The sequence below is a fragment of the Mesocricetus auratus genome, unplaced genomic scaffold (genome assembly GCF_017639785.1).
Source record: "Mesocricetus auratus isolate SY011 unplaced genomic scaffold, BCM_Maur_2.0 Super-Scaffold_100001, whole genome shotgun sequence".
Classification (NCBI taxonomy): domain Eukaryota; kingdom Metazoa; phylum Chordata; class Mammalia; order Rodentia; family Cricetidae; genus Mesocricetus; species Mesocricetus auratus.
Window position 1 is genome coordinate 17647495 of NW_024429187.1, and position 24250 is coordinate 17671744.

The following is a 24250-nucleotide window of genomic DNA, read 5'->3' on the forward strand; positions in this document are numbered from 1 at the left end:
AGGAAAAAATAAAATATCTGTAATTCAGTATCTTTAGTTTGACAACTTTGAAAATAGGATAAGCGTCAATTGTGGCAAAGTTGTATTCCATAAGAAATTCAATTTAAAAGCATTAAATTTAAATTGCCACTAGATCTCCAAATATAGACACCGAGTGGGTAGTAAGATAAGAGGCTAGAATCAGGGAAAGGAGCCTGTGGTAGAGAAATAAATTTGGCATTATTGGATAATGGTTGTTTTTTAAAGGTATTGATGATCTCATTTAGCACAAAAGTGTACATAGAAAACAGAAGTATACTTTATATTGAGAGATTGGATAAGAGAAGGGGAACCAGAGAAATAAACTAAAAATAATAGTGGAAGCTGGGCGTTGGTGGCACACGCCTTTAATCCAGCACTCGGGAGGCAGAGGCAGGTGGATCTCTGTGAGCTCCAGGCCAGCCTGGTCTACAGAGCGAGTTCCAGGACATCCCCAAAATAATACAGAGAAACTCTGTCTCGAAAAACCAAAAAATTTAATAATAGTGGAATATAAAGAAAACAAAAGGAGACTAGCTCCTTGGAGCCAAATGAAGAAAGTGGTTTTTAGGAAGAGTGTGATTAACAGTGCAAGTGATACTAATGGGATGAAAGATGAAGAAAATGAATTAACCATTGCATTTAGCAACATGTTATTATTGGTTACCATAATGGGAGGATTAATATAGGATGGTACAAAACAATAATAAAACCCTGGCAAGAGTTGATTTAAGGGACAATACAGGAGAGGATAATGAAATAAAATTGAGGTGTTATTTTCATGGAGTTAGTTTCTGAAGAGCATCCAAGACATGAGGGGGATGAAATGGGTTCACATGTGAGTTTGTTCTTATTCTACAGAAGAACACAGCACCATCTGTGGATGCTGATGGTTGTGATATAGCAGAGAAGGAAATTTGAATGAGATAAGAGGAAAAGGGAAGAATACATGGGCAATTGATTTCCTTGGATGTACAAGAAAGGGATTGAAACTAGAACAAAAGTGGGCTTTCATCCATGGTTATGCCTGCAAAGAAGATTGTGTATATATCAATCCTATGCCTTGGGTAGATATGAGTAAGAAAGTGTGTGAATCTTCATTTTACCTCGGGTTCCTCAGAATGGGAAGTCAGTTCAGGACTGAGAGAAAAAATGAGGGATTTGGAGATAGTGACCTAGAAAAGTAGATCACTGAAGTATGAATAGGGAAGCTAGTGGCTATGTTAGGAGAAAACGTATCAAGAAAGATTGCAGGACTTGAAATGCCTTCAGTAATCATTTTATAAAGAGAGAAAGTTCACTGGATGGTGGTGGCATACGTCTTTAATCCCAGCACTTGGGAGGCAGAGGCAGGAAGATCTCTGTGAGTTCAAGTCCACCCTGGACTACAGAGTGAATTATAGGATATCGAGGGCTGTTACACAAAGAAGCCCTGTCTTGAACCCCTCTTCCCCAGAAAAAGAAAGAAAATTTATTTTGTCTTACAGTTTTGGAGGTTCTAATGATTGACTGGAGATGATGACAAAGAGTGATAAGCTAAAGGTCTTAGAGAAACAGTTGGTATTTTGTAGGTAATAGTGACAGAATAGATATGAGCTATATGATCTGGTGACTGAGATATAAAACCCAAGGTTATTAAGAAGAATGTCTATGAACAGCCATGAAGCAAAGGGCACTATGGGAATATAATAGCGCCTCAGCAGATTGCAGAGGAAACTGTACTCAAGAGAGAGTTGAGTGAGGCGTGAGTTACATACATTTGTGGGTTCATCATGATACCTACTGTAATTTCAGTGCTCAAAGAGTCAGTGATTATCAATTGACCATAAAATGCATGCATTATTAGAAGCATATACATTTGGTTTTTCTATATAAGGATTGTTAAGCATGTTTTCCCCTATTTTAAAAGTTGGTTTACTATATTTGACATTGAGAAACACTGAAACAACTTTAAAATAATTCTCAAAATATCAATTGATCTTTATTCAAAAATATCTTAAGTGGCATCCCTGATGATACATACCTCTAATCCCAGCATTTGGTAGGCAGAGAGAGGTAGATATGTGTGAGTTGGAGGCCAGGCTGATCTATATAAAAAGTTTCAGGACAGCCAGGGTTACATTGTGAGATCCTGTCTCAATATGCAAAATATATAATATATAATATAATAATGTATATGTCTATGTATCTTTAGGAGTTTTGAGGTTATTACTGAAAGACAATAGGGAGTTGTATATTTTTAACCACAGTTTTTTTTTGGAGGAAAACTTAAGTTTTCTGATACAGTTTTAGTTTTACTAAAAGCAGAATTGTAGCTAAGCTTCCTTTTGAGACTTCCATAGTACACAAACACTTCAAAAATATAAACGAGAGTATCAGAGTATAGAAATACATGCCAAATATATTTCCTCTCTTTTGATATACTGTATATATAACTCTACAACTGTTTTGAGGCATGCATATTAATAGATTGGCAGTATTTCTAGGCACAATGTTCTTGTTTCAATGTAGACACAAGAGAGTGTCTGTTTAAAATGAGGTGGAGATTTCCTACATGTACAAAGTGGAAGCCAGAGAACTTTTTCTGGATAACTGTTTCAGTAGTTAGAATGTAGACTATAAAAAAGCTTATCAGAATAGCAATTCATCTCTTGTCCCTAGAAATTCATGATAATGAAACTGGGCATTGCAAGTAATAAAACTATGCTTGTCATTGAAATGTTTTACAACTATTTCTTTTTTCTTTTTTTGTAATATATCTTTCTTGAGGCTCTTTTTTTTATAACTTTTCCTAATTGTCACAAAATTAAACACTGAGATATAGCTTGAGAAGATGATAAATCATTGCAATATGTAAGATTCTTTTTTTTTCCCAAGACAGGGCTTCTCTGTTTGTAGCCCTGGTTGTCCAGGAGCTCTGTAGACCAGGCTGGCCTTGAACTCATGAGACCCACTTGCCTCTGCCTCCCAAGTGCTGGGATTAAAGCTACTACTGCCCAGCTTGTAAGATTTTTTTTCACTTCAAGGACAATTTTTTGCACCCCATGCTTGAAAAATGTATTAATTTTGTATGACTGCATTAATTTAAACCACAAACAATTTCCTTATAGTTGGGGAGTACAGAAGTCTATGAGTTACTTGGTGAAAGTCAAGCTATCACCAGTAAACCCACCTCTGGAGGTGATAGGAACATGCACATGCTCTTTTTCAGATACCAGAGCAGCCTTCTTTGCACTCATTGGTACTTGGTCCCTTACATCTTTCTAAGCCTACAGTAGCATGGCATCTGGTTTCAGTGTCTCACTTCCTCTCCTCTTTGTGTCTGCCTTCTTTTTAATATGGCAATGTGATTTGCACTTAGGGTTTGTCCAACTTATCCAGAGTAGCATTCCATTTTAATTCCTGAACTTAATTCCATTGTCTCACCATTTGTCTCACCATGTAAGGCAGCAGTCACAGGTTCTAGGGATTGAGGCCTGTACATTTGGGGGCTGTCATTTAGCCTACCACAGGGTTATGTCACCACTATCTCTTCCATTATAACTGCATGTTAGATCCAAATAACAAAGTGAAATAGAAAGAATAAAAGGTAATAAATATATAACTTTGGTTACTAGCCAATTATTTTTCATATCTCAGTCTATAATATCTATTAGACAAGAGCAAAGATATGCTTAAAACTGACAGAATGAAAGTAGAGCTGGTGATGTCCATCTCATTGTCATTTACCCAATTTTCTGCCTGGACCAGTCAGCATAGAAGGGCAATGAGTCACTCCAAGGTCAGACAGAGTTATTACTCTCTTATTGTGATGGGCAAATCCACTATTAAGCTTCAGATTGAGAGAAATACCATTGAGTTGGCAAATGCTTTTGATGTGTACGTGCAGAGAGTCATATGTAACCACAACTTTCCAGTCTCTCTGTGGCAAAGAGAAATGGAACACTGCTGTACTTTAATTTACTGCTTGTCTCCTTCTAGAATTATCTTTCAGTGACCTTTTCATTTATCTTTCTACTCTGTGAAAATGCTGAGACATCATATGTAAGGCAATGTCTTTCTTTATTACACTGCTCATAGGATAAAATACAGTTGCATCATATTTGAATCAATCTTTCATTGGTAGTACTTTCAATGAAATGTTTTGAAATCTCTCTTTAAGTACCCTTTGGCTATTCTAAGTTTTCCTAGTTGTAACAAAATTAAATACTGCAATATGGTTTGTGGGAAGAGCATAACTATGTACATCAATAATTTTAATACTAGAAGGCACTTCTGTCCTCATGGGCTGCTCCTTCCAGTGTAGGTGCCTGATTCAGAGCAGAAAACACATGGCTTGGCTACTCTAAAGTCACAGCATAATGGGAGGATCTCTAGGAAATACCAGACATAAACCATTTACTTCCCCAGCTGAATATAAGTTATTTGGTGACAGGGCCTCAGTATTCAACCTAAACAGACTTTGAACTTAATACATAGGCCAGCTTGTCCTGGAACTTACAATACTCATGCTTTGGTCTTTTAATTGCTGTTATTATAGGTATCTATCACTAAGCCTTGCTTTGATTCGTTTTGTTTATGCTAATGCACATCTTAGATGGCCTTGAAGTTGATCAGTTTTCTATTAACAACCAATTGATCAATACAATTCTTTATTGTATTCCAGTCCAAAATGAGTAGAGTTCAGGATTTTTACTGTGGTTTGAATGGATTCTCCCAAGGCTCATATCTTGGAAATTTAATCCTCATGTTTGTATGTTGAATACTGTTGGAGGTAGGGTTTTTGGGAAATAATTATGGCTAGATGAGATCTTGAGGGTAGAGGCCCCCATATGGATTAAGTTGCATTATATTAGTAAGAGACACCAAAACTTGCATGTCATACCTTCCGCCTACCATATGACGGTGCATTCTCAGACCCTCACCAAATGTTTATGTCATGTACTTGGATTTTATAGCTTCTAGAACTGTAAAGAATACATTCCCTTCTGTTATAGAGTACCTAGTCTCAGGGATGACAATCCTTATAGAAGTTAAATTCAACAAGGAGTTTGTGCATTAAAAGTAGACTGTTGGTGTTCTGCTTTAATTACTGTTAGACTTGAGTTTTGTTGAATATCCTCTACCAAGGTGCAAGCTAAAGCCAATCTTATATGTTCTATTCTTGGCCTAGGGTACCCATAATTTATCTTAAACTAAAATATCAGGAAGTATCACGTCTGCTGCGCGGCCTGTGTCCGAGAACGTGCGGAGGGTGTCGGGGATTGACAACACAGAGACTTGTTCAACGATGTAAAGAAAACTTTAAGCAGGCCCCAAAAAGGTTCAAGAAAACTTCCTAAGAAAGGCTCCCACCAGAGAAGCTTCTGCTCTCTCCTCTCCCCTGGCTGGTTCCGCTCTGACACCAAAAACTGATCTGGGCGTGGCAGAAGAGGCGGTTAGTCTTTGGACAAGGTCGAGGGTGGTTTCTGTGGGCAGGCCTTTCCCAGGGACTTATTGCCCCCGGGCATTGTATTGTTTTTAGTAAACATGTTTTTAGTAAACATTGTCTTACAGCTGCCTACTCCCAGGCAGAAGGGGAAGTGGGTCTCTGCTCAAGGTCTGGTGTTCCCACAAGGAAGTTTTATTGAATCTAGAAAAATACCATTTCATATTAAATAAAAATAATATATTAAGTACAACTTGTTTGTAAGTTTCCTATTTAAAACTTTACAAATAATTTAAATGAGAAGCTTAGTGCAAATTTTACAAGTATGTTCATCTCCATATTAACATTAATCATCACATATTAGCCGAATAACCTCAAGATGTTTTATCCTCTTGAGCCTCAGTATATGGGACTAATGACAGCACATAATTCATGGTATTGTTGTTGAATATTGAGTAAATAACTCCATGTGAAGCACTTGGAACAGTAACTATCACAGAGCTAACAATTATTATGTTACTATTTCAATGCTATTTATGCACATTTATTAGATATATTTAGAATTTTATTCAAGATATCACTGTGGAAGTAGAGTTAATGTATCAGAACAAAGACTTTTAAAAGAAGACCTATAGAAAGCTATATTGCTTTTCTAAATAAACCACTTTGTTCCTATTAGTAAGAGGGAAAATTTTCCATGTTCATGAGTACAATCCTAGCTCTTGGGATGCTGAGGCAGAATGACAAGTTTGAGGCCAGCCTGGGCTACATAGTGAGATCCTGTCTTTAAAAAAAAGAAAAGGAAAATCTATATAAAGAAAGTTGGCCATGGTGATCCCACAGTTTAGGAAGTAGAAGAAGGAGATAAGACACTGAATGTTATCTTTACCATATAGTGAGTTTGAGGCTATTCTGAGTACATGAAACTGTTTTTTTAAAAAAAAAATTACCACTTTACCAAGCCCTGTTTAGCCTAATATCAGGGATCTATGGCAAAACAAAAAATTCAATACTTGATAGCTGGGAGGCTAAGAAAAATAGAGGAAGTGGGGCTAGAATCCAGTATCTCCTAAAGGACTTACCCAAGTGAACTAACTTCTTCAATCACTTCCCAAAGCGCTCAAGACAGGAGCTATTGGGGGCCATATAAGGTTCAAATAAGGTACCTGACATCTATTAAGCTTTATAATTTTTGTAGTTACTTACTTGGCAAATATACAGTGGCATTGTTGTTTTTGGAGATGGAGTCTCATGTTAGCTTGGACTGGCCTTAAACTGGCTAAATAGCTTGAATTCTTGAGCCTCATGATTATGTCACCTGAATTCTGGGTGACTGGGATATAAAGCCCAAGGTGAGAGCCATTTTGAGTGGCCATGACCTGGTAACACAGATAAAGGTTGTAGCACAATAAAGAAAAGATTCAGAGACTGATATTGGGGTTCAAGCTTCAATCTGAAGTTCAGAAAAGCAAAGCAGCCAGCCACTAGCTCTTTCTGTACCTCAGACCAAAATGGTGATCCTGGCTCCACCAATCCTCAGACTGCAATCCCAGACTGCTCCTCTCTTCAACGTGGCTGAAGACTCAATGCTGCCCTATCCTCAATGTGGCTGGAGAATGAATGCCATCTCTGAGACCCTGTTCTTGTCTTTAATATCTCTCATGAGTCCTGAAATTAAAAGGAGCTCTGTTAATCGTTTAGACAGATTCAATCTCGTGTAGCCCTGGGTAGCTTTGAACTCAGAGAGATCCATCTGCCTCTTAATCCTGAGTCTTGGGATGAAAAGTGTGTACTTCCACTGCCTAGCTTCTATAGTAACTAGTGTGGATAGCTTTGCTTTCTGAACCCTCAGGCAAGCTTTATTAAATCATAAATAATATATCACCTCAAAAGGTTACCCCAAATTTTACATTGAGTAGGAGTGTCAGGAGACAAATCCCAAAAGATAATAAAAATATTTCAAAGACAAAGAAAACCAAGACAAACAAAACAGAAAACAAACAGCCTTTAAAGTTCCAATTTTGAACAAAACCCAAAATGTCTTTAGAGATCTGAAAGAAGCAAACAAACCAAACCAAACCAAAGTTTCTAGATCAAAATGCTTTCAGTGCAAATGAACTAAACACTTTTAAACCAAGAACTTTGAAAGTAGACTTTAAAAGTATATATCCTGTTAGGATCTCTAATTTACTAACTCAGAATAAACAAGTAGACTATTGACCAAAACAAGAGGCCTAAGAGCCATAAAAGAACTCACAACCCACCTTGAGGAAGTAACACCAAGAAGCCTGGACTCAATGCTTCCAGGCAGGTAACTGGCTTTCATTCAGATCATTTCTCTGGTGGAAAATAAATCAATGTCAGAGTCCCACATTGTGGCATCAGACACTTTTGAAGTACTAAACACAGCTCTCAACTTAAAGGGAATAAGAGGTAGTTTATTCTGGAGCCATTGTGAATGACCATGGCCTAGGAATATAGACTTAGGTTATTACAAATTCCAATTTCCAATGTGGAAGTGGTTTTATAGTTTTTACAGACCAAAGAAAGTTATAAATCAAGACATGTTTAAAAACGGTGGGGATATCAGAGCGGTGGTTACATCAAGATGGAGGAAGCTTTTGTATAGGCCTCAGGTGATGTCTGGTGACAGACAATCTTAGCTTTTGGGTTGGTGGAAGGTAGTGGTCTGATAAGTTAATAGATTTAAGAAGGTTTTTATTTTCTTCTTCTTCTTTTTTTTTTTTTTTTTTTTTTTTTTTTGGTTTTTCGAGACAAGGTTTCTCTGTATTGTCTTGGAGGCTGTCCTGGAACTCGCTTTGTAGACCAGGCTGACCTCGAACTCACAGAGATCCGCCTGCCTCTGCCTCCCGAGTGCTGGGATTAAAGGCGTGCGCCACCAACGCCTGGCTATTTTCTTCTTTTTAATTTATTAGTCACAGGATATTAGTTCTACCACTCTACAGGTGGACAAGGAATGACTACTGATGGTCTTAAATATAGCCCAAGATGAGGTAGTTAAATCTCTGAACCTGCAACATTTGAAACTCTCAACATCAGTGCAGTTTTAACTAGCCAACTTCTTTCCAGGAATTCTCCTTCACAACACCAACATCATGGCAGAGGTCTGTAGTTAAGCCTCAGTGCCTCACCAACAACACTCCACTCCCCAGGAAACAAGGTTTTTTTTTTTTTTTCTATTAGGGTTACTTAGAGGATGGGCAGGAAGGTGCTACACCACAAGGGGATAAGAAAAGGTTCCTTTGCATTACTAAGTTTGTTTGAAAGATTATTTGCCCTGTGATTTGGGCTGGGAGACAGGTGCTTGGAAAGTCCAGAGTATACTTATAGAAAAATGTTCAGATGGAGAATTTCATGGAGGAGTGGGCCTGGTTAATATGTTACCTGTGAAATGTGATGTGTGTCATTTGTGGAACTAGTTAATATTGACCTGTGGAATGTGATAATAATCTGACTGCCTCTGACTCCTGGGTTGTAGGAGGAAACTGTGTGTTCTTATCAGCCCCCCTCTGTTTAGGGGCCCACTAGCTAGGAGTCATGCTTCTCTGCCTATGTGATATTCTCATTTTCAATGATTTGGTCTATAAATTGTTTAAACTATTCCTTGAAAAATGTAACGATCCTATGGTCAAATACATTTAGGAAGTGGTACATATTGTATTTTGCTCTAACCAGCTCAATGTACATTGACATTTTAAAAGTTTTGAGAAGGCCTAGGAGAAAAAAAAAGATGCTGTATTTTAACATAACATTTCCTAGACCTCTTTTTATCTGAGGACTCCTGTTTATGTCTCAAACTGTGAACATAAAGATGTGTTTCTCCCCCACTCACCATCTATATTCATACTTATGAGTGATGTCATATCAGCCATAAATTAGCATGGGTGAGCAGTTAGTGTATTTTCTCTACAGAGATGGAAAGGGAATAAAGTATAAATATACATGGAGTGGAAGTCATCAATACAGGTTTTTAAGGTGGATAATTTTATAGAGGACCTGCTTTGTAGTTACCTATATGTTATAAAATTAAAGTAATAGGTCCTCTACCTATCATGATGATTTGCCTAACCCTACCCTGATAAATAATCACTATTGACATTTTGGGGAGAATTTTCACAAATATATTTATAACATGAAAGTGAAGTTTGTTTGTGTGAACATGTACACATGCATGCATTCTTTAATTTTATTGTTTTGGTCTTGTATAGCCTAAGCTGTCCATGAGCCCCTGATCCTCCTTCCTCTACACTCCAAGTTCTGGAAACCCAGATGTGCTTTACAATACCAGGTCCCCCTTATTTATTTATTTAAATAGAAATCTGTACTTTATTTTTTATTTTTTATTTTTTGGTTTTTCGAGACAGGGTTTCTCTGTATTGTTTTGGAGGCTGTCCTGGAACTCACTCTGTAGACCAGGCTGGCCTCGAACTCACAGAAATCCACCTGCCTCTGACTCCCTAGTGCTGGGATTAAAGTCGTGCACCACCAACGCCCGGCTGAAATCTGTACTTTAAAATATTAATTTGTTATTTTATGTGAGTATTTTCTCTGTATGTATTGTAAGTACACTGAGTGCATGCCTGGTGCCTGTGTAGATGTAAGAAGACATGGATATGTTGAACTGGAATTATAGGTGGTTGTAAGCTGCCGTGAGTGTTCCTGGAATCCATTCCAGGTTCTCTGCAGGAATAACAAGTGCAGTGAGCCTTCTCTCTAGCCCACTTTTAATTTTAACACATATGAGATCCTACTGTGCAAACTAGTCTACAGCTTATTTTTATATTTGATAATACATTGTAGCTATATTTCCATTTTAGCACATTAATGTTCCCTCTGATTTTATTTCTCATCATTTTAGATAATTTTATAATTCAAAGAGTAAAATAGTTTATTTCAATGCGACTTCAAATAGCAAAAATTTAGTCTATTTTCCACTCTGTGTGTGAATAAGTATGAACTTGCTTAGCTTTTTACTTATTTCTTTGAAAATATATTTAAGAATGATTTTTAAATGTCATATTTCTGGGTAAGGTATTTGTATTTTAGAAATTTCGATAGATATCATTAAATTGTCATTTAAAAAGGCAGTGCCAATTTAAATCCAGGAAATCTTTTCTGTTGTTTAACAACTAGTTTTTTTCCCTACATTTTCTAAAACCAGACTAGGGAAGTTTTATACTGATTGTTTATATTGTTGTTTCAGAACAATGAGATGGTGGAACTACAGAGAATACGAATGAAAGATGAAATACGAGAATATAAATTCCGGGAGACCAGACTCCTTCAGGACTATACAGAACTGGAAGAAGAAAATATTACATTGCAGAAGCTAGTGTCCACATTAAAACAGAACCAGGTAGGGCTTAAGAAAATATTCTTAAAAAGTTATACCACAGATGTATCTATGTTTTCTAATAAATGAGATTCACTGTTCCCTTTCTTTTTTTCCAAAATGTTTAATTTTACTATTTTATGCACGTGTAAGAGCACATACAGGAGTGCAGGTGCTTGCAGGGGCCACAGGCCTCAAATTCCCCTGGAGCCTGAGTTAGAGGCACTTGTGAGACACCTGACACGGATGCTGGCATTGACACCAGGTTCTCTGGATGAGTCCTATACTTTATCTCTTTTTTGTTTTTGTTTTTGGTTTTTGAGACAGGGTTTCTCTGTATTGTTTTGGAGCCTATCCTGGAATTCCTTCAGTAGACCAGGCTTGGTCTCGAACTCACAGAGATCCGCCTGCCTCTGCCTCCCGAGTGCTGGGATTAAAGGCATGCACCACCAACGCCCGGCTTTTTTCTTTTCTTTCTTTCTTTCTTTCTTTTTTTTTTTTTTTTTTACTTGATCTCTTAAGAAAGAACTTGTCAGATTTTTTTATACTTCTTTAATTTGTACCCTGGAATTTCTCGATCTTCCTATGTCAGCTAAAATATATAAGAAAAAAATGTAAGTAGTATAGTTTACAGTGCAGTTAAATTAAGTAAGAAGAAAGTTTGTTTTAGCTCTGTGATAATTTGTTTTAGTAGTAAGTCAAATATAATAAATTATAATAACTTTAACTTCCTGTTGTTTCTGGGTGTACTAACTTATTTTATATAGCATCCCTAAGATCTTCCTATAAAAAACTTGTCTTCTTTCCTTCCCTTCCCTCCCATTTCCTTCTTTAGCTCTCTCCCCTCCTATCCTCTCCCCTCCATTCCTCTCCATTCCCTTTCCTTTCTTTCCCTTCTCCATTCTAAATTGCCCTTCCTTTACCCAATTTCTTCTTTCCATCCTCTTTCCTCTCTCTTCTCTTTCTTTCCTATCTACCCTTTTCTGTCCCTTTCCCCTATCTCTTTTCATCTCTCCTCTCCTCCCTTTCTTTCCCTCTTGTTCTTTGTTTTCTTACCATTTATTTCATGGTAGCAAGCAGGAAAGACATGGCAACAGGAACAAGAACTTAGATGGTCATATTATATTTGCCCCTGGGAAGCAGAAAGTGATCAGGTAATGATCCAGGCTATAAGTTAGGCCTACCCCCACTTATCAACTTCCACCAGCATGACTCTACCTCCTAAAATTTCCACAGCCTTTTCAAACACCACCACTAGGTAACAGTCATGTATTCAAACATGTGAGCCTACAGGGGTATTTTGCATTGAAACCACAACGTTCTGCCTCTAGCCTCTCTAGGCTCATCCGTTACTTGGTGCAAAAATATTTAGTCTAAATCCTACATAATCATATTTGCCATCTGGAGCTTGTGATGAAAGTGGCTGAGCCCTATTCTTCTAGCTCTGCCTCCTGCAGTATATATAACCTCTGTGTTTAAGTGGGCTTCATACCATACCTACAGCTTTCCTTGGCAGAGGTCTCATGATCTGGTGTCTCCAATATTTTGGGTCTCCACTACAATTTAGCGTTCACCTTCATAGCTTCACTCAATTGTAGAATGAAAAATAAAAAGACCCAGAGACTGATATGGGGTTCAAGCTTCAAGATGAAGATCAGAAAAGCAAAGCAGCTGGCCAGTAGCTCTTACCTTTACCTCAGGCTGAAAGGGCTGATCCACAGTCTCTCCCAGACCTCAGACTGTTGCCTCTCCTCAGTATGGCTGGAGAGAATCCTGAGACTGAACATACTGAAGATCCTGCTCCCTCTCTAGTGCTGGGATTAAAGGTGTGGATACCAAGTGCTGAGATCATCTTTGTGTGAGCTGTTTCTCTTAGCACTGAATCAATTTCATGTAGTCAGTGTGGCCTTGAACTAGCAGAGAGATCTGTCTACCTCTTAATACCGAGTCTTCGGATTGAAAGTGTGTGCCTGACTTCTGTGGTTTGTGGCTGACTTTGCTTTCTGAATTCTCAGGCAAACTTTAACAAATAACAAATAATATATCACCACACTCAATGGTTTCTTAGGGTATTCTTTCAGGAACTTTATCCATGCCACAAGCTGCTTGGTCTCAAAAGTCTTTGAAACTGTGGAAGAAGACTTCATGATCCTTTCAGTATTACAACTCTCATGCCTGTAAAACCAGTCCCACATGATTCTAGCAGACACCTTGTGTTGGAGCCTGGTTCCCCCATATCACAGTTGTTATCAGATTCTGTGTGCTGAATCTAGGGAAATTCCCTAGGTAATTGCTTTCCAGGAGGTGGAAATCGCATGGGCATTGGAACAACCCATCAAACTTTGTTTTTTTCACCATGCAAGATCTTTTCTAGCCCAAAGTTCCAAATTCTTTCACATTATCCCCATAAGCTAGTTCCCAATGCTCAAGAACCTCATGGTCAGGTTTGTCATAACAATGATTTTATTTCTCAGTACCAATTTTTGTCTTAGCTACTTTCTTATCTCTGTGACTAAAATACTCTGAAAAAAAGCACAACTTAATGGAGAAAAGGTTCATTTTGTCTTTTAGTGCTTGGATGTAACAACCCCTCATATTAGGAAAGGCATTGTTGCAGATCGAGAAGGCATAGAGGAAGGAAAATGAAACTAGTCAGGTTATAAAGAAGGTCTGTCTTTCATAACTCACTTTTTCCAGTGAGACCTCCATCTTCCAAAGGTTCCATAACCTTACCAAATAGCACCACCAGCTGGTAACTAAGTGTTCAAGCTTATGAGCCTATTGGGAATATTTTACATTCAAACCACAATAGATGGTTTAGTTTTCCTAACTAGTTTACATTTTGAGTCTTCACAGTTATTGCTAGTTGTATTCATGAATCTGTAATATGATAATTCACTTATGAATCAATTATTTGTGCAAAGTAATTCAGCAAAGGTGAACTGAAAGTTCAAATTCTTTCAGAAGGGCTTGCTCTAAAACAAGGTTTAATTTTATTATAATCACTTGATCAGGTTCATCAGTTGTATACCAAACACTATATTAAGCTGTAGAGACATGGGAATCTATAGGGTATTACTTTTCACTTTAGCAAATTTGGAAATAACCAACAATGCACGTTTCTTCTTTCCCCTGTTATCAGGTTGGTATCTAGGTCTAAAATGTTGTTGACTTTTATAGAAATAAGGGTTAAGGGTAAGAGGGGATAGAAAAACTAAAATGGGAAAGTAAATTCACAGATTGAGAAAGCCTGAAAATTGATTTCTGATCATGGCCTCTACCCCTTGCCCTTTCTCCCTGCCTCCAGTTTTGGAGTGTTGCAGGAACAAGATGTCAAATAGGAATGTTGTGGGGAGGGGTTGATCCAACCCATCGGGGGGGGTGAAGAGGAAGAGAGTTGGTCATGGGGGAACAGGAAGTTGAGGGGGTGGGGGTAGAATAGGGGGAAGAGGGAATCATAGGATCGAATACAGATCAGGCACCAGAGCGACCTCGAGTGATCTAAAGGGATAACACCAATTGGCAAGCTAAGCAATAGTGGAGAGACCACCTCGAAAGCCCATTCCTGATAATGAACTTGATGTCTATAACCATCCGGGAGCCTTCATCCTGTGACTGATGGAAGCAGAGGCAAACACACAATCACTGAACTGAACCCAAGGCACCCAGTGACAGAGAGAGAGGAGTGATGAGCAAATTGGCAAAGAATGGGCTGGCAAAACCAGCAGAGACAGCTGATCTGAACAGGGGAGAGCTCTTGGACCCCAGACCGACAGTGGGGAGGCCAGCATGGGACTGATCTGGACCCCCCCAAATGTGAGTGTCAGCGAGAAGGCCTGGGCAACCTATGGGGCCCTGAGCTGTGGATCAGTGTCTATCCCTGGTATACAAACAGTCTTCGTGTGCCTATAGCACAAAGAGGGATGCTCTCTCAGCCTGGACTCTTAGGGGAGTGCCTGGACCCTACCCAGACTCTAGATATCCCCTATGTGGAAGAATTTGGCAAATAAAAGACCCAGAGACAGATATTGGAGTTCAAGCTTCAAGCTGAAGATCAGATAAGCAAAGCAGCCAAGTCAGTAAATCTTACCTCTACCAAGCTGAAATAGCAATCCTGTCTCCACAAATCCTCAGAGGCAAAAGCTCTCAGTTTCTGTCTCCTCCTCCTTATATTCCTTTCTCCACCTAGTCAAATCACTCCTGTCATTACCTCCCTAGTTCTGGGATTAAAGCATGTGATTCCCAAGTATTGGGGTTAAAGAGTTGTTTTGGCTATCCTGGGTTTTTTGTTTTTCCACATAAAGTTAAGTATTGTCATTTCAAGATCTTTGAAGAATTGTACTGGGATTTTGATGGGGATTGCACTGAATCTGTAGATTGCTTTTGATAAGATTGCCATTTTTACTATGTTGAGCCTACCTATCCAAGACCATGGGCGATCTTTCCATTTTCTGGTATCTTCTTTAATTTAGATCCAGCAATTCCACTCTTAGGCATATACCTAAAGGATGCACATTTGTACAACAAGGACATTTGTTCAACTATGTTCATAGCAGCATTATTTGTAATAGCCAGAACCTGGAATCAACCTAGCTGCCCCTCAACCAAAGAATGGATACAAAAAATGTGGTACATTTACACAATAGAGTACTACTCAGAAGAAAAAAAAAAAAACAATGGACTCTTGAAATTTGCAGGCAAATGGATGGAATTAGAAGAAACCATACTAAGTGAGGTAACACAGTCACAGAAAGACAAACATGAGCCTTCACTCATTAGCTGATGGAAGCAGAAGCAGAGATCCACAGCTAAACACTGAGCCAAACTCCTGGAATCCAGTTTCAGAGAGGGAGGAATGTAGAGCAAAGGGGTCAAGATCACGCTGGGAAAACCCACAGAAACAGTTGACCTGAGCAAGTGGGAACTCATGAACCCCAGTCTGACATCTGGGGAAACAACATAGGACCAAACCAGGCCCCCTGAATATGGGTGTCAGCTAGGAGGACTGGGCAGTCTATGAGGCCTCTGGCAGTGGAACCAGGATGCATACCTAGTTCACGAACGGACTTCAGGAGCCCATTTTCCAAGGAAGGATACTCTCTCAGCCTAGACACACTGGGGGGAGGGTGATGACTATCCCAAATGACTTGACAGATTTTGATGATCCCTCATGGAAGGCCTCACCCTCCCTGGGGAGTGGATGGAGAATGGGATGTGGGGGTCGTGGGGGCATGGGAGGATGGGAGGGAGAGGGAACTGGGATTGATATGTAAAATAAGATTGTTTCTAATTTAAATAAAATTTATTTAAAAAACATCTTTTATTCATGTGCCTTACAGAGTTTATTACAAGCTGTAGGGTGGTGAACATTCTATAAAGAATTAATACTTTCCTCATTCCCATACGTAACTAATAACCTTAGGAACAGCTTTTATTCATGAATCTTCTATAATGTGTTCCATGTACCATTGGTCTAGTGACCTTCTATAACACTGAATGCTATTGTTGCTTTCTTCCATTGTATTAACAATTTTCAACTGTACAAGTCGGATCTTACTAGAGATTACAATTTTCACTCCCCTTACAGCAAGATGTTATATGTGTATGAGGAAAAGAAATATGGGAAAAATTGAGATGTTCTTAAGGGGAGAGGATGTATCCTTTCCTTTGTTCTTCTGGGGACACAATCAAGATGACAGAGCCCTCCTCAATTGTGCAAACAGTAGTAGCAGGTTATGTAGCAAGAGAGAAGCTTGGTTCACAGAGTATCTCACAAAGCTGAGATTCCAAGCTTGCCTTAGCTATCTATTCTCATTCTGCTACACAGGTTAAAGTTCTATCTACGGCATTTTCAATTAGGTCTTGTTTATTTAACCCAAATCTACATCCCAACTAAACTGGTACCTCAACATTTTCAAAATAAACAATTGCATTAGGATTATGAAAATGGAGGAGAAATAAAATATATATGAAAGTGATAATAGTCTGCAATCCCTGTTTCAATTTAAACAATAAAAATACAAATAAAACTAAATATACAGTTTATATTAGTATTTAGTAGGATAATATTTATTACTTGTTCTAGTTTTTTTTGAGACAGAGTTTCTCTGTATTGCTTTGGAGGCTGTCCTGGAACTTGCTCTGTAGACCAGGCTGTCCTGGAACTCACAGAGATCCACCTGCCTCTGTCTCCCAAGTGCTGGGATTAAAGGTTTGCACCACCAATGCCCAGCCTTGTTCTAGTTTTTTAGAGTATGTTGTAGTTTTTTAGAGTAGTTACTTATTAAGCAAATGCTTATTGAAGTGTAGAATTTGGTTTTAAACATTGTGGAGGAGCATTGATATACTAAGAGATACCCAGGAGAATAAAAAGGTTCTTAAAGATTTTTTTTATTGAAATGGGATCTCAATATGTAACCCTGACTGGCCTGGAAACTTACTATGTAGTCTATGCTGGCCTCAAAATCACAGAGATCTGCTTACCTCTGCCTCCAGAGTTCTGGGATTAAAGATATATAGCACCATGTGCGCCACAGATAACATGCTTTTTAAAGGGTGGTATGGTTCCATGGAAGACTCTCCAGGAAGGCATACCAGCTCAGAGAGACTGTCATTTATGGTTTCTATGACTAAAGATTGTTTGAGCAGGCTCTTTATTATAATTCAAAAGAATATTGCATTACTAACAGTATAGATATTCATTATTTGGTGTTAATTTTTTACTTTATCCTCAAAATATTTTATTGATATTTTGGTCTTATTTGTGACCAAATAAGTGTTTGTCTGCATACTAAAACTTCATTTTTATTAATGAAATAAAACAGTGGTGGAAAAAAGTTTTTATTGGGTGCTACATATTCAAAAATTTGAAAAATATTACCAAAATATTTTATTGTGTTTATTAGTAAAACAATTGATCTTAATAAATAATGAATCCTTTTGACCACTAGATTCTAAAAAATGTCCTAGTATAGTAGATACCTTTTCATCTCTGCTAGGTGTTAAATTATTTATTTTATTCTTTAAAATATAGTCATATGTATGCATATATACATATATGTATGTGTATCTGTGTAACTATTGTGTGCTACCATAAGAATGTAATATGTAATTTTTATTATTTATTTTGTAGCTGTTACTTAAATGATTTAAGTCTATTAGAATGTTTAGTGGGAGTGTTTATAAGGCCAAAAATTTAATTTTATTAATCTTCTTTAACCTATCTAATTTAGGTTGAATATGAAGGCTTAAAGCATGAAATTAAGCGATTTGAAGAAGAAACAGTGCTATTGAACAGCCAACTGGAAGATGCCATCCGACTGAAAGAAATTGCTGAACATCAGCTGGAAGAAGCCCTTGAGACATTGAAAAATGAAAGAGAGCAAAAAAACAACCTGAGGAAGGAGCTGTCCCAGTACATCAACCTTAGTGATAACCACATCAGCATCTCGGTAGACGGGCTCAAGTTTGCTGAAGATGGGAGTGAGCCAAACAATGATGACAAGATGAATGGACATATCCATGGGCCTCTTGGGAAACTGAACGGAGACTATCGTGCTCCTGCGTCAAGGAAAGGAGAATCCCTGCACCCCGTGTCTGACTTATTCAGTGAGCTAAACATTTCAGAAATTCAGAAATTGAAGCAGCAACTCATGCAGGTAAGAGCTTCATTTAAATCTACAAGAATGAATTTCATGTTGATGGTTTGCTGTGTGCTGTGGGACTTCTGATTCTCAGATTTTTCTTACTAATTTTTTTCACATATTGATTCTTCAGCTTGAAAATTTGGAAGCATGGTATTTTAGAAAGACATGACAGAAGGGATGTTGAAAAGAAGTTTCTCAATCACATCACTTGAGAAATGAGTTGGGGGTAGCTCAATAATAGAGAACTTGCTTAGCAATCTGCAGATCCTGGATTCAATCTGCAGCACCATAAGAAAAGATTCTTTAATTTACAAATTAGATTATAGTGTGGTCTATGAAAAGAAAAATCATTCATATATTTCTGAATGATAAAAAAATTCAAAAGTACTATATGCAAGTAAAATGACAGAAAATATAGCTTTTAGGTTAATGGTTACATTCCCCAAGAACATTTTTAGCTTTAAAACCACAAAGGCCTTCTTAAATAGAAAGTAGCCAAGATTCCACATGGTTATAAACACAAAACAAGTATAAATATGAAAACGAAGTGTTCCAACATGATCCAGTCCTTAAAATTTTAAAATCTTCCAAGCAAATGTCCCGTGAAAGAGTCTGTGTTTTTAGTGTTATCTGACCTTGCTATGTTTTTCTTAATTGAGAACTTTGCCTTCCTAACACACCTTAATAAAATGCCAATGGAAATGCTATCTGGTCAATAGCAGCATCACCTTTGCTTCAAGGGTTATTCACACTATATATTGCTGGGCTATAGTAGGTCTACAGAGCCAGAAATCTTGTTTAATAAACTTATTAGGTGTTAAATTTGAGACTTGATCTTCAGTCGTTCTCATCCTCCCATAGTTCTTCATGCATAATTAGTAGTTAAAGGTTGCTAACACTCTGTAAATGACTTATTTTTATAGAAAAATGAATTTTTCTGGAACGGAACTAGTGATTGAAAAATATCATAAATAACTAGGAGGATAGAGAGTCAATGAAGTTACTTTGTTAGGAAATTTGCTTCTAATAAATCAAGAGTTAACATAGCCAGTATTTTTTACTGGCTCATTGTTTGTGGCTGCTAAAAGAAAATTTGTTTTTGCAATATTTAATTTGAATCAAGATTGGAGAGAAAATAGCTTCATGTAGATTTTAACATGATCACAATATCCAGTTCTGAGTGAGTAATACTTTTCTATATCTTTTTGTTGTTGTTGTTGTTGTTGTTTTGTTTTTTTCGAGACAGGGTTTCTCTGTATTGTTTTGGGGCCTGTCCTGGAACTCGCTTGGTAGACCAGGCTTGGTCTCGAACTCACAGAGATCCACTTGCCTCTGCCTCCCGAGTGCTGGGATTAAAGGCGTGTGCAACCACTGCCTGGCACTTTTCTATATATTATTGCTTGCTTTCTATCAATACAACTAGGTTGATAGAAAACATTTCTGTTTTGAAAAAGTTTCACATGGATCTGGGGGAGAGGGGAAGTGTGGGGAGGGAACTGAGAGAAGTGGAGGGGAAACTGTGATTAGGATGTATTGTATGAGAGAAGTATCTATTTTCAATAGAAATAAAACTACCCCACAAGGGTAGTAAAACTTGGGCATTATTCCTTATTGAATTGATTTAGAACTACACAGAACACATAGGAGAAAGCCCATGCTCTGTTGAATGTTTCCTGTAGTTGCTATAATGAAGCAATGGTAGATTTTAGAAAATATTATATTAAATACAGAGCAGAACCAAAATTGTTCTAAATACGTTACCTCATTTATCAAGACATTTTATCCCTAAATAAACTTGAGACATATCCAGTACATATTATTTTGATTAAGTTTTATGAATAGGCTTTTCCAGAAGGAAAGGCTATTTGGGAAAAGCTTCATTTTATTTAGATAATTTTTCAATTTTAGAGGGAATTTTTTTCATTTTCAAAGAAAAAAGAACATAGAGTTCTCCAAATTCATTTTTTAAACTGAGATCATAATGCCAACAATAGAATATTTAGAAGATTTTTCAGTTTCCTTTCTGAAAAATTCAAATGGCTTGACATACATCAAATTTTATATTATGAATTAGGTCTTTTTATATTGATTACCAGAATCTCCAATAAGGAAACATTTGAATTTAATTTGAAATATTGGGAGCATTGGCTCTTCTGTGGGCATTTACAAATGTATACATATCTGCCCAACTGCATTGAGTTCATTATTGGCTTTGCGTTGAAGTTACTCAGACATTGTCTTCTACCACTGCAGGTAGAACGAGAAAAAGCCATTCTTCTGGCCAACCTCCAAGAGTCACAAACCCAGCTAGAACACACCAAGGGGGCACTGACCGAGCAGCATGAGCGAGTGCACCGACTCACAGAGCATGTCAATGCCATGAGGGGTCTGCAGAATGGCAAGGAGCTCAAGACTGAGCTAGAGTGTGAGAAGGGCAGGAACTCAGCAGAGGAGGCCCACGACTATGAGGTGGATATCAATGGCTTAGAGATCCTTGAGTGCAAATATAGAGTGGCTGTCACTGAGGTTATTGATTTGAAAGCAGAAATTAAGGCCTTAAAAGAGAAATATAATAAATCTGTGGAAAATTATACAGAAGAAAAGACAAAATATGAGAGTAAGATCCAAATGTATGATGAGCAAGTAACAAACCTTGAGAAGACATCTAAAGAGAGTGGTGAAAAGATGGCCCACATGGAGAAGGAGTTGCAAAAAATGACTGGCATAGCCAATGAAAACCACAACACCCTCAATACAGCTCAGGATGAGTTGGTGACATTTAGTGAGGAACTAGCACAGCTTTACCACCATGTATGTCTATGTAATAATGAAACTCCCAACAGGGTCATGTTGGACTACTATAGGCAAAGCAGAGTTACCCGGAGTGGCAGCCTCAAGGGGCCTGATGATCCCAGGGGGCTTTTGTCTCCAAGATTATCCAGGAGGGGTACGTCATCCCCAGTAGAATCAAGGCCATCATCTGAACCAGTTTCAAAAGAAAACACAGAGACTATTAAAGAGCCAAGTCCAACTAAGACTCCTACAATCTCTCCTGTTATTACTGCCCCACCATCATCTCCAGTTTTGGATACAAGTGATATCCGCAAAGAGCCAATGAATATCTACAACCTCAATGCCATAATCAGGGACCAAATCAAACATCTGCAGAAAGCAGTGGACAGATCTTTACAGCTATCTCGTCAAAGAGCAGCAGCCCGAGAGTTGGCTCCCATGATTGATAAGGACAAAGAAGCCTTAATGGAAGAGATTCTCAAGCTGAAGTCCTTGCTAAGCACCAAACGGGAGCAGATTGCCACACTGAGGGCAGTATTGAAAGCCAATAAGCAGGTAATACACTTTTGATGATGAAAACATACTAATAAAAGTTTTCTTAACCAATTTATTCCCTTAATTTTGTTGAATCTCTCCCTCAGAAAATAAATATATAAATAAAATAACATAAAACAAAACAACTGTTTGAAGTGGGTGGGATAGAAGAGCAGTTGTGCACAGCTAGGCAGTGCAGGTGGTGAGGAAGGCAAAGCAGTAACAGAGACCCAGCTGCAGATAAAGCCCAGAAACACAGGCTGTGATAAGCAGAAGCCTGGTGGCCAGTAAGTATGGAAACGGCCCATGGAGGGCCATAGGAGAGGCTTGCCTAGCAGCTTATGTCAACTAAGGAGACAGGGAGGTTGAAAATGGGAGGTGAGCACAGACATGATGAAAATGGTCTGACAGGCAAAGCTAAACCCAACTTTAGATATGGAGATTCAACTCAATTTCTAGGGCTATCACAAGATAGAAATCTGGTGTCTTGTCTTTCATTTCAGGCTTTAACAAATAAGACTTAGTAACCAAATGATCAAGTAGTGGCATCAGGATGAAGGACCATACAGCTGTGGGGATATGAATAGCAGAAGCAGACTTCTTCCAACAAACGAAATAGTTTGGAACTATGAGTGGGGAATGGAGGGATAGAAGAAGGAAGATAGGGAGGGAGAATGAGAAAGAGAGAGAGAGAGAGAGAGAGAGAGAGAGAGAGAGAGAGAGAGAAACACCACTAAATCCTAAAGCCTAGCTGAATTGCTGATCACATATTTGAACTTTTTGTATAGTTAATTGTTTAGTTGTGTGAGAAATGAAGCATTAGGGAATTTTCCCTAAATATAGATCATATCCCTCTGGAATAAGTAGGGTGTTTCAACATGAACCTACCAGACAAATTCTTTAATGACTGATTTGTTTTCTGTTATTGAGTTTTACCTGGGTGTCCTGATATATAGACTGGAAAATAATACTATTTATCTGAAATGATAGCCTCAAAAGATACATATTTGAGAGGAGTGCTGAATAAATATTGGTGTTGATGAAAAGCAGCAGCAACATATGAAATCCTATTTTGCAAACACAGACAATGCTAGTGAATATTAGATTATGGGGGTACATGCTATTTAGAGAATGGAGATTTATTTCCTTTTCAGAGTATCTTCTTCTTTTACTTAAATCTGAGTAAAACAACACCGTTGTGTCATCTACTTTATATTCTTCATCTGTTTCAATGAATCCACAGATACAAAAAGGATATCTATACCACAGGCAGGAATACTGTTCACAATATAAACAAACTTTATATAAACTTAAGGGAAAAATAGGACTTTATTTTTTAAATAAATTCTTATTTAAATTAAAAAACTATCTTGTTTTACATACCAATCCCATTTCCATTTCCCTCCTATCCTCACATGCCCCCCACCAATCCCCCATCCCACCCCCCATCCACTCCCCAGGGAGGGTGAGGCCTCCCATAGGGGATCATCAAAGTCTGTCAAATCCTTTGGGGCAGGACCTAGGCCCTCACCCATGTATCTAGGCTAAGAGAGTATCCCTCCATAGGGAATGGGTTCCCAAAGCATTCTCGTACTAGGGATAAATACTGGTTCCACTGCCAGAGGCCCCATAGACTGCCCACTCCTTCTAGCTGACACCCATGTTCAGAGGGCCTGGTTCAGTCCTGTGCTGGTACCCCAGCTGTCAGACTGAGGTCCATGAGTTCCCACTTACTCAGGATAACTGTTTCTATGGGTTTCCCCAGCATGGTCTTGACCCCTTTGTTCATTCCTCCCTCTCTACAACTGTATTCCAGGAGTTCAGCTCAGTGCAGAGCTACTGGATGAAGGCTCTATGATGACATTTAAGGTAGTCATCAATCTCATTATAGGGGAAGGACATTTAAAGTAGCCTCTCCACTATTGCTTAGATTCTAAGTTAGGGTCATCCTTGTGGATCCCTGGACATTTTCCTAGTGCCAGATTTTTCTTTAAACCTATAATGGCTCCCTCTATTAAGGTATCTCTTTTCTTGCTCTCCTGTATTCTCCCCCTACTCAATCTTTCTGATCCCTCATGTTTTCCTTCCCCATCCCCTTCTCCCCTCCTCTTCCTCCTAACACCACCCTCCCTCCCAATTTTCTCAGGAGTTCTTGACCCTTTCTCCTTCTCCAGGAGACCTTGTATGTCTCTCTTAGGGCAATCCTATGCTGTATGTCTACTATCCATATATAAGTGAGTACATACCAATCTTGTCTTTCTGTGACTGGATTGCCTCACTCATGATGGTTTCTTCTAGTTCCATCCATTTGCCTGCAAATTTCAAGATTTATTTTTTCCCCACTGAGTAGTACCACATTTTCTTTATCCATTCTTTGGTTGAGGGGCATCTGGGTTGCTTCCAGGTTCTGACTATTAGGGATTTGTTGGACTTAAGATTTCTTTGGTTGATGAATCTATTTCCTCTAGTGTATCTTCA

The 24250-nt window shown here is 38.3% G+C and overlaps 1 protein-coding gene across 8 annotated transcripts in view; it reads left to right on the forward strand.

Annotated features, from left to right (window-relative positions):
• Bicd1 (BICD cargo adaptor 1) overlaps positions 1-24250 on the forward strand; it is a 148404-nt gene that overhangs the window by 82597 nt on the left and 41557 nt on the right. For all 8 annotated transcript variants that reach the window (XM_040743679.1, XM_040743680.1, XM_040743682.1 and 5 more), the window contains exons 3-5: positions 10671-10823; positions 18032-18457; positions 20699-21793. In XM_040743679.1, the coding sequence (XP_040599613.1) occupies positions 10671-10823; positions 18032-18457; positions 20699-21793 (1674 nt within the window). The remainder of the gene's footprint in view (positions 1-10670; positions 10824-18031; positions 18458-20698; positions 21794-24250) is intronic.